Source organism: Solanum stenotomum, chromosome 12 (assembly GCF_019186545.1).
Source record: "Solanum stenotomum isolate F172 chromosome 12, ASM1918654v1, whole genome shotgun sequence".
NCBI lineage: Eukaryota > Viridiplantae > Streptophyta > Magnoliopsida > Solanales > Solanaceae > Solanum > Solanum stenotomum.
The window spans coordinates 46,694,831-46,706,697 of NC_064293.1; the positions used below are offsets into that span (position 1 = coordinate 46,694,831).

Sequence of the window (11,867 nt, forward strand, 5' to 3'; positions counted from 1 at the left end):
ACGTTTTATTATGAGATGAATAAAACTTTACAAAATATCATTTACCTAGACATGCATAAATTTACTTCCAACCCATCAATATCCCGCACTATTTAAAGGAGGAATCTTTTCTTTGATTAGTGTAATGTTTCTTTCTAAATATTGGCCTTTTAATTAGCTGTCCAGTAAATACCAATATACAATATTAGAGGGACTCAAATTTCACCCAACCCACGTAAGGAAATAAATAACAAAACGTAAATATGAAAGGGGAAAAAAAAAAAATTCTAAAAAAGGAAAAAGAAAAAAATTACATTATTCCTCGTGGAAGTGGGACCAATCCGACACACTGCTGATTGTACAAATTTTATCCTGTTTCTAACTACACTGAGAATGACGCTAATGCCACGCTGAACACAGTGACGGCTGTATCCAACTATTTATTTAGCAAACCAAATTCCACTTGCACTGACCGCGCGTGGAAACAACGTACGATTATTCTTATAGTACTAGTAATTATTTTTCGCAAGTGTGTTTCCCTACATTCCCTCTTATTGAAATTCAATCGCCGTAGAATCTGAATCACATGTTTGAAGGGATCAGGATATCAAAAAAAAAATTAATAAAGGAAAATTCATTAAACCTTGGAAATATAAAAGGAAAAATAGAAAAAGAAAATTGCATTACTATTTTTTTTCTACAAAGAAAAGGAAAAGTAAAAAGTACTATTTCCAAACCAAACTTGACTTTGACTAATGAAACTCTATAAATATCATGCAACATTTCAAACGTTACACATACTTTATTAGAATTTAGAGACAAACAAAAAAATTCATTAATTACATGGCAAACAAAGTTGTATGTCCAAAGGTTTTTCGTGACCTCCGACGATTCGCTCGATGTCTAAACACGGCTCCGGCTGTCCCACCGATGAATTTCACCGGCAACTATGGTTCTACGAATGTAACAACACCGACGTTACAACCTACGGATCAAATATTAGCCGATTCTAAGAAAAAAGTGATCAATTTTGATGATGTTAAGGAGTTGTTTACGGGTGTATCCACCTCAAAGTTGATTAGATCATCGTTGACACTTCAAATGGCGTCCATCGAGTCAATGGTTGACCTAGGTGTGTGGGTAATGAATTCGAAATTCATGCATATGCCAATATTCAAGGAGGTAATACTAGGGTTTGTTAAAAGTACATTCTATGAACATTTTTGTGCTGGAAAAGACTTGATTGAAGTACGAAAGACGGTTAGTAAGTTGTCTAACGTTGGTTTAAAAGGCATGCTTGATTATGGTGTGGAACATGCCACGGAGAATGAGTCTTGTGATCAGAGTATGAAAGTTTTTCTTCAAACAGCCGAATTGGCCAAGTCTCTTCCATCCTCATCTGTAAGATCAAATTCCTACAAATCTTATTATTATTTTTTATTATTTATTTCTAGTTTTAAATCGAACTAATTCTATTTGAAAATTCTAAAGTCCCAAGTATTTTTGGAATATTGGATTAGTTTCCACAAAATAAGATAATTCAACAAATTGCAATAGATGACGGCTGACGCAACAGAACGTGTGATTTGCGTGGAATTTAAATACAATACACATTTTTATTCTTATTTAACTTTTTCCTTAAGTTACGTATATTCCTCTTAGAATAATTGATACCTAACACAATCAAAATTCTTCTTTATGACTTTTCAACCAAAGACATAAAGATTTACTCTTTCGTACTAAAAACTGTTTAAATGTTTTTAAAAAATAATTGGAATAAAATAAAAAATAACTTCATGAATAGATAACAGAGCCAAAATCAAAATCATAATAATAGACTTTTTTTTGTTGCTTGATGATCAAAATTTTTGATGTGTCCTGTTTTAGTTTGTCATAAAATTTTGTATATTTTTGTAATAATTAACCGGCCTGATTTCTTTACATGTAGAATCAATTTTTTTAGCACCTCATTAACAATAAACAGATTTGTTTTCATACTAATTAGTGTTTGTTGTGATGAAACAGGTCAGTTTTGTGGTAGTAAAGATAACTGCAATTTGTACACCAAAGCTGCTCAAAAGAATGAGTGATTTGCTTAGATGGGAACAAAAAGATCCTTCATTGAATCTCCCATGGAAGCAAAAGTCGCTTCCACTTTTCGTCAAATCGAGTCCTTTTTATCACACGTTGAAAAGACCAGAACCTCTAACGGTCGATGAAGAGCGTGATCTACAATTAGCTCATGATAGACTTGAGAAAATTTGCAAGAAATGCTTGGAACTTGATGTTGAGTTACTAATTGATGCTGAAGATACAGCTATTCAACCCGCAATTGATTACTTTGCATATTCAGCAGCAATTAAGTATCACAAAGACGATCATCCTTTGATATTCGGAACAATTCAAGCTTACTTAAAAGACTCCAAGGAACGTATGATCATCGCGAAAAAGGCAGCAGAGAAAATTGGAGTTCCTATGGGATTTAAGCTTGTAAGAGGTGCTTATATGTCAAGTGAAAATGAATTGGCTTCAAGTTTAGGATTCAAATCTCCGATTCACGATAGCATTCAACAAACACATAATTGTTACAATTCTTGTGCTGAATTTATGCTTGATGAAATCGCTAATGGTTCAGGAGCTGTTGTTCTTGCAACTCATAACATTGAGTCAGGTAAATATCGTGATAGTACACTTTTATTTACTTAATTCTATTAATAGTATTCAATATGTCACTTAATTATATTTGTATTTGCATAACGAAAGACTCATTAGATGTTTTGAACTTTTGATAAATAGGAAAACTTGCTGCATCCAAGGCGATAGATTTAGGGATTAGAAAGGATAGTAAAAAGCTCCAATTTGCTCAGCTATATGGTATGGCAGAAGGGCTTTCATTTGGGCTGAGAAATGCAGGATTTCAAGTGAGCAAATATTTACCATTTGGACCTGTAGAACAAGTTATGCCTTACCTTATTAGAAGAGCTGAAGAAAACAGAGGTCTTTTGTCTACATCTGCCTTCGATAGACAACTCATGAGGTAATTAAACATCATTAATAATTTCGTAAACAAAAAACAGACAAGTTTAAACTCAAATATTTTTATTAATTTTGTATATTATTTATTGTTTGCAGGAAGGAATTAATCAGGCGATTTGATGTGGCAACTTCATGAATCTTGAGAACTATTGGAAGTGTATATAAGATATAACTAGTATTGCTACGAATAAATCGAACTTGTAACAGAGCAATTGACGCTCCAATTGATACGATGTCAGCAATTACTGTAAATAGTTCATTGATCTGGCAGCGAATTGCAAACACGAATTTAATTGGAAGCAATTTTTAAGATCGAAGCCTTATTAGAGACGTGACAAGCAACGATGGTCTAATTGTCAAAGACGTAAAAATTGTTAGTAATTGTCGCAACAAAAAATTTCCACTATTTCTTTATCTCTTTCTTGTACTAGTATGGAAGTTTAATCCAACTATTGTAATTTGTTTTTTCATAATACAAATTAAAGTTGCCGAAATGATGAAAATTATACCTTTATTTACTGCTCCATGTGAAAATATGGCATATTAAATCAAAGTTACTTAAAACTCGATGTTATAGTGATTAGGGTTTATTTAGTTTCAACTATTAACATAGTGAAAATCAGAATATTTTTTAGTACATACTCAGTATAATGTTAGCTTATAAATAAAATTGGAAAAGAACGATGTATAGGAAATTTTATTCATTTTAAGGTAGATGGGTTATTGCATCTCCAGTAAAATAAGTTTACTTCTGGTGATCGATAAGGATTATGATGGTGTGGTAAGTCTCGGATTTGAGTTGTATGGAGTCATGATGGAAATGCTTTACCCTCGCAAATCCAAAAACATCGTATGAACACGGATAGAAAAATAAACAAAAAATCCAAAAACATCGTATGAACACTAATAGAAAAATAAACAAAAAAGTTCACTTCTAGTGTTTTCCTCATGGTCAACATTTCTAGCAACTTCTTTCATGGGGTTTCACAAATCAATGTGGCCTACCTAAACAATGAAATTTTCAAGTCGGTCAGTAATTGCACTCACGTGATAGGTTTTGCCACTTGCCAAGAATCTTGGCGTTAGATTATGACATAAAGATTCCTCAACCGGAGCACGCCATAAGAAAAGTCCTTTACACCGAATCTCATGATTTTGAAGGCGGAGATTCAGATTCCTTTATGCCCACAACTTTTTTTTAATGTATTCCTGCTGTACCTCAATTATTGAATAAAAACAATTTAAGTCTTACAAATATATATTATTTGACTAGTAAAAATGGATATTAAAATTCTATCAAAAGCAAGAAAAATAATTTTCAAACAAGTGGGTTTAAGAAAATAATTCAAATTGGTAGGGTCAAAAAGCCGCAAAGAAGAAAGACCAAGTTGTAGACCGAAGTGGTCAGGAAGTGTCCAAGAAAGTAGGATATATTAATTACTAGTATAATTTATAGTAACAAATTTGAGGTACAAAAAAAACGGTATCCAAGACAAGTGGAACAACAAAAAAACAGCTAAGATACAGAAATTTAACGGTGAAATACACATGGTGGTACTGAACATCTACAGTAATACATCGTCAGTAACAACACAGCATCTACTCAGCATGATTTAATTATTGCGTAATTTAAGTTATCACTATAACAAAATAAAAAAACAAACTTCCTCTATAAATACCATACATTTCTCACAAACTTTACATATTCATTTGAGAGAATAAAAAAATTAAAAACACACAAAAAAATTTCATCTTCCGCCGCCCACCGTTGCATGGCCAATAAAGTTTTTTGTCCGAAACTCCTTAAGAACCTCGGATTTCATGTCCGCCGTTTAAACTCAGCTCCGTCACCTCTTTCCGCCGTCCCACCGTTAAATTTCACTGGCGATTTTAACGCCGTACCAAATTTGGTGGAACCCGCACCACAGATTAACACAACCCTCCATCACCACCACGACCATCATAATACTAATAACATTATCAATTTCGATGATGTTAAGGAGCTATTCTACGGCGTTCCGACCACGAAACTGATTCGATCATCGATGACGTTACAAATGGCTGCTATTGATCCCATGGTTGATTTGGGTATGTGGATAATGAATTCTAAACTTATGGAAATGCCTGTTTTTAGGGAGGTTATGCTTGGGTTTGTTAAAAATACATTTTATGAACATTTTTGTGCCGGGAAAGACTTGACGGAAGTTAGACGGACCGTTACCAATCTATCTGATTCTGGGTTAAAAGCCATGCTTGATTATGGGGTGGAACATGCCACCGATAATGAATCTTGTGAACAGAGTACGGCGGCCTTTATTCAAACGATTGAATCAACCAAATCACTTCCCGAATCTTCTGTAAGAATTTAATCTTTTATTCTATTTCTGAAAAGGAATGTCTATATCTTATTCAAAGATTCTGTTTTATATTATCAAATTCTTCCAATATTCTTGGATTTATCAATTTCAATTTTTTTTTGGTGAAACAGGCAAGCTTTGTGGTAGCAAAGATAACTGCAATTTGTACACCAAGGCTTTTAAAAAGAATGAGTGATTTGTTAAGATGGGAACAGAAAGATCCATCATTCAATCTTCCGTGGAAGCAAGAGTCGCTTCCACTTTTTGCCGAATCGAGTCCTGTTTATCACACTTGGAGCAAACCAGAGCCTCTAACGGTAGAGGAAGAACGTGATCTTCAATTAGCTCATGAAAGACTTAGGAAAATTTGCGAGAAATGTTTGGAACATGAAGTTCCTTTACTAATTGATGCGGAAGACACAACAATTCAACCTGCAATTGATTACTTTGCGTATTCTGCAGCAATTAAGTACCATAAAGATGATCAGCCTTTGATATTCGGAACAATTCAAGCTTACTTGAAGGACGCTAAGGAACGAATGGTTATCGCTAAAAAGGCTGCAGAGAAAATGGGAGTTCCAATGGGATTTAAGCTTGTGAGGGGTGCTTATATGTGTAGTGAAAAGGAATTGGCTTCTACTTTAGGATTCAAGTCTCCGATTCACGATAGCATTGAGCAAACACACGCTTGCTTCAATTCGTGTGCGGAGTTTATGATTGAAGAGATTGCTAATGGATCTGGTGCAGTTGTTCTCGCCACTCATAACATTGAGTCAGGTAACTATTACAGTAATCATTTTCCATCATTTATATCTACGTTGAAATATAAATTTGTTTGCTATTGTCTAACATGTATAATATATGTGATATATAGGAAAACTTGCTGCAACCAAAGCTATAGATTTGGGAATAAAAAATGAGAGGCAAAATCTCCAATTTGCTCAGCTATATGGTATGGCAGATGGTCTTTCATTTGGGCTGAGAAATGCAGGATTTCAAGTTAGCAAGTATTTGCCATTTGGTCCTGTAGAGCAGATTATGCATTACCTTATGAGGCGTGCTGAAGAAAACAGAGGCATGTTGTCTACATCGGCATTCGATAGGCAACTCATGAGGTAACTAACCATTGCAGAAAAATTAATAACTTTATAATACTCCAACGTTGTTAATTTGATTATGCCAATGTGTTTGCAGGAAGGAATTGAGCAGGAGACTGGAAGTGGCAACTTCTTAAATTCATATTGAGAATGTGAAATCTATATTAGTAAGTAAGAATAATAAACGAGGAAACATCACCGACTATTGTAAATATTCAATGATGTGAGGGCAAAAATTGATGATGATGATGATCAAAGCAACCATGGATGGGTAAAATGCATGAGGAGGAAGTCAGTTTTTCTTCTTGTGTGTTATGGAAAATAAAAAAATGTACATATTTATTTTAGGTCCACTTGTTGTATCTTTCTCCATGTGCTATTTTAGGTTCTATTATATTACTATATATAATGTAGTAGCACCTTAAGTTGGTTATATTTGGTATCGTGTTTTAGAAATAGAAGTGGAAGAAGGTACTCCCTAGAGTGGAGCCAAAATGTTGAAATTACAAAGTGTGTATCTGTTTCTCTCTCTCTCTCTATCGAGACATTATGAAATAAATCAGATTTACTGGACTTGATTAACATTTTAAGTAGAGCTGTCAAAAAGGGCCGGCCCAACCTCATCGGGCCCAAGCCTCGAGGGCCAAGAAATTTGAAGGGCTAGGGCGGGCTGGTCCTTCATTTGGTAGGGCCTGAAAATGCTCAACCCAATCCAATCCTAGAAGGGCCGAGGGCTGGGGCAGGCTAGCCCTTCTGTTTTTCTTTTCAAACTTATAATTCTATAATATCAAAAAAATGAGAAGATTTTCAAATCAAATATGACAAACAATATTGTTTCAATAATACTAACAAAAATCTAGTGTAATTAGCATGTATCTCGCATACTGAATATGCGAGTGAGATAAGAGAGTGACAAGCAAGATAGGAGGGAGGCGAGGGCGCGAGATTTGTATATGTATCCTAGATACATGCAAATCTACTTAGATAGGGTGTATCTAGAAAAAATTAACCCAATTTTGAGTCAATATATTTCGAGATACTATCTGGATACGAAGATTTATATTATTACAACATAGCGTGTATTCAAATAATTAGATTATATACTAGTGGAATTATTGTAAATTATTCTTAAATAAAAAGTTTGCCCCATGGCCGACCCCGGCCCAACCCTGATCAAGCTTCAAGGGCCAAGGGCTTATATGGGCCGGGCTTAAAAACCCTAATTTTAAATGGGCTTGAAAAATCTTATTCCAACCCTACCCTAATAACGGATTGAGTTAGATTGGCCCATGAGCTAAGCCCATTTTGACGGCTCTAATTTTAAGCTCCTTTATTATTGTTATTATACGATTAAAGTTGCAAAAATTAGAGTACTAAGTAGAATGGGAAGGAAATTCAAAGAGCCGCAAAATGAAGAACAAGTTGTATAAACCTCAACATTAAATAAACAAGAACATTGGGGGTCAATCATTATAAAGCAATTTTATGTTACAAAAAAAGATCCGGCTAGTAGGCAATTGGAGGACCTACCAGATAAAATACACGGCTCTATTTGAATTGGTTTATTTTATATGTTTTTAAGTTATGTTATAATATTTTATAAAATGAAATAAAAATTGTATATATACACTTATTTTTAAGTCAAAAAAAAAAAAGAAGAAGCCATAAACTATCGAAACAAACTTCTAATATACTTACTAGTTGGTTCGAAACATCAATTCTGAAAAGGACATGCTGATATAAATTTTGAGATTCATAGTATGAGATTTTAACAAAAGAAAATGAACAGTCTGTCTCAATTTATATGATAAAGTAAATATTTTTCAATTTAAAGTTTTTATCGATTATTACTAAAATACTATAACCGTCTAAAAATAACCATAAAAAACAACAGATATTATGCATCGATCATAAATTAGTTGCGGGGTACTATATGTGAATTCTCAATAACCATGCATATTACTCCGTTTTGACATTTATCAATCCAATTATTTTTATAATCCAAATACCATATAGTTCGAGTAGCATTTTTCAGACCCTAGCACTCAAATAGACTTGAGAAGAAGTAAAATTAATTGGACCCATAAATTTTAATTTTCTAGTGCTAAAAGGAGACAACTTGCACTGACCATAGTCCATAAATATTAATGATTAGCAAGATCTTTACGTACGACGTCGTATACTTTATTATCCCTACCTAATTATTAGTCAAATTGTCAGATGCAATAATTAAACAAAGTTTCTAATCACATATATTAAACAAAGCTATCTCAGCTGCATATATAATTCACACCTACCCTACTTTCGATCTATACTTTAGTATTTTTAAGCATAATAAAATGATTATATTAATTAACTTTTTTAGTACACTAATATTCCACGCCGTAAACATTATACTGAGGCGCCAGATTCTCTGTGGCTACCTCCAGAAATTACATAGAAGGCACGGCGCATGAAAGACCAGTTTTTTTTCTTTTTTAAAAAAAAAAATTAACTGTGGTAGTGTTTTTTTTACCTCTTTCTAAAAGCTCCTATCTTTTTAGCTTTCTTGATGATTTGAACTCATAATCTTCGAATTGAAAGTGAGCTTCGAAATTTCGGATGCAAGTGAGGATGCTTATAATCCGAACAACTCACTCTTATCTAACTATAATAGTCGAATTTGAAGTTCCAAGTTAATTACAATTAACAAAATATACTACTAGAAATAAAGGTTCTTCTATCACGAACCACTAGAAAATTGTGTTGTTGAATGCTCTATGATTTTTCTACTCATTTCTTGTGAGCCAATTTACTAAAAAAAATGCATGAATGAGAATAGATTCTTATTGCGATAGTGAAAAACTTCCTAATTTTTTCCGTATGAAATATTACAATTTTTTTATTATATCCTGATTGAATTAAAATATCTATAATAATATCCACCAAACATTTTCCACTAATAACTTTTAAGTAAAATAGTGATTATTGTCTATGTCTAGGATTCATTTGGTCCCAAGAATACTTGGAAAAAATATGGGGAAAACTTGTGAAAAATTTGGGAAAAACTTGAAAAGTGGTGTTTGATTATATAACTAGACAAATATATTTAGGCCAAGTCCAATATTTGGGAATTTTATAAAATTCAAAAATCACCCCAAACTTTTATATTTTATAAAAAATATCCATTATTTATTAATTCCAACTAATATTTGTTACTACCTCCTCCGAAAAAGTTTGAGTTTTAATTTAAGTGATAAAATTTAGAAAAAAGAACAATTTGTGTTTAATGAGTTATAATTATAATTGAATCAGTGACAAGTTTGCGTATGTGATTAATGTATTGTCTTGCCTATATTGTTATTTTGTTATTGTTTTTTGTTATCAATTATATTATAGAATTATTTTTTAACGAAACATATTCATTATAAAATGATAATATAAATTTATGGATATTTTTAATAATTTTTAAAACTTATGGATATAAATCATGTTTTTTTGAAATAGCCAAATATTTAGAAAAAAAATTGAGGCCAAACACATGATGAAACTTCATTAAAAACTTCCCCCAAATATAATTTACCAAGAATATTTGAGAACGTAGGGCCAAATCGGACAAGAGTAAGTAACTTCCAGATCATTTATTGTCCATTTCCCAACACCCAACTCTCACCTAACATACTCCTCTCGATGAGAAGATAGAAAAAGAGAAAAAGAATCAGCAAATCATCATGTCCAAACAAATCTCTTTTTCTCAACATCTGCCAAACACATTCATTTGTACGTAGTTTGATATTTGCTTCAGCCATAAAATCTTTCATAAATAAAGTAATGTTCAACATTTCATATGCGAGGTGGTATTTTAATCAGAATTTATATAAAACTTTCACTATTAGTAAATAACATATTAGCGACCGACAAAATTTTGATCCTGTTAATCTCATTAAGCTACGGATTAGTAATAAATTATATAACAATTAAATTAGCTATAAATTATTTAGCAACGAATTATCTAGGAACTATCAATTAAATTCCATCATTTTTTGTACTGTTTCATTTGTAAAGAAATACTCCTAACAAGCAAACTTAAACTTAAAGTGAGTTAGTTACGTGCCATACAACTATATAAGAAATCTTAATAGCTCAGTTGATTGTCTATCTAAATTCATTAAGGATTCAATTCCTGTGAAACTTAATTTACCTTACTATAATTAGGGCAAGCATCAATTCGAGTCTAGAAACATGTTTTGTTAGATAAAAGAGATGAGTCATGAACAGCTAGCACATTTCTGATGTGTCACAAACTCAGCAGTCAGCAAATATTATCAACACAATTACATGCATTAAAAAGTTAGGCAGTGAATGACTCATTATTGTCTTCTGCCAAAACGTGGAAAGAGCCGTTTATATTTTATTTTTTAAAAGAAAAAACTATATGAAATCTTAGCCGTTATTTTTGTTCACGGTCAAATTTATTCTAAATACTGTTTTACTTGAGTCATCCAAAAAAAATAAATATATATATATATATATACTACTTTTCTTTTAACTAAGGTATAGGTTAAGGATTATATTTATGTCAATCCAATAGCTTTTGTTGAGATTTTTTATTTTTAGTAAAAAATTACATGATTTTCATAAATAAATGATTGGTTATTATTATATATTAACGTAAAATCATTATAGGAATCTGCCTTTTAACTTAGAGTTAAGTTTTCTTTTTGGGAAAATTAGCAATTAAGTCATAATATCTAACATAATTAGTTAAAATAACAACACTTTAAAATATTTATTTAAAATGGCAGAATGACAATATTTTTATAAAATAATATGTATTCAGATTTTAGTATTTAAAATTAATTTTATTTATGGAAAGAGTCTTATATTGGGTTAAATTATATACCAATAACTGTTTAAAAAGAAAAATAAAATAAAATTAATACCCATTAACCTTCTTCTTCACCATTCACGTTTCCTCCCCACCTTTCACGTTTCTTCCCCTCCTTCCACATTTCAAGATTATCTTTCTTCAAGGTGCTCAATTATTGTTCATCAAGAAATTTTCTCTATTGTTAAACGATATCTCTTTATTAATTCAAGCAGATTTCTCGATTGACAAGGTAGTTTCCATTATCTATTTTGATTTATTTTGATTTGATGTTTAAATCACCGATTCTATATATTACGGATTTACAGTCGAATTTTTCAATTTTTATGTGATTTTGTTTAGATATTCATCAAATAGTTATGATATTTTACATATTACGGAGTTATTGCTCTGTGTATTTGTGGCTACTTGCTGCTAGTGAACTTAAGGCATAAGTTCTTATAATATATATTTCAAACGTAGCTTTGGGCTTCCATAATAGTCTATATGGACCTAATATATTAGTTGGGTTGTAACAATTTTTTGGATGAA

The 11,867-nt window shown here is 31.9% G+C and overlaps 2 protein-coding genes across 2 annotated transcripts; both read left to right on the plus strand.

Annotated features, from left to right (window-relative positions):
• The first annotated feature begins 712 nt into the window (after positions 1–712).
• LOC125846552 (proline dehydrogenase 2, mitochondrial-like) lies at positions 713–3,351 on the plus strand. Its single transcript, XM_049526065.1, has 4 exons — positions 713–1,380; positions 2,005–2,650; positions 2,776–3,016; positions 3,112–3,351. Exons 1-4 carry the CDS (start codon positions 823–825, stop codon positions 3,149–3,151), a joined length of 1,485 nt encoding a protein of 494 aa, XP_049382022.1. The 5' UTR covers positions 713–822; the 3' UTR covers positions 3,152–3,351.
• Positions 3,352–4,712: 1,361 nt separating this feature from the next.
• LOC125846551 (proline dehydrogenase 2, mitochondrial-like) lies at positions 4,713–6,683 on the plus strand. Its single transcript, XM_049526064.1, has 4 exons — positions 4,713–5,372; positions 5,504–6,149; positions 6,247–6,487; positions 6,567–6,683. Exons 1-4 carry the CDS (start codon positions 4,788–4,790, stop codon positions 6,604–6,606), a joined length of 1,512 nt encoding a protein of 503 aa, XP_049382021.1. The 5' UTR covers positions 4,713–4,787; the 3' UTR covers positions 6,607–6,683.
• Positions 6,684–11,867: the final 5,184 nt, after the last annotated feature.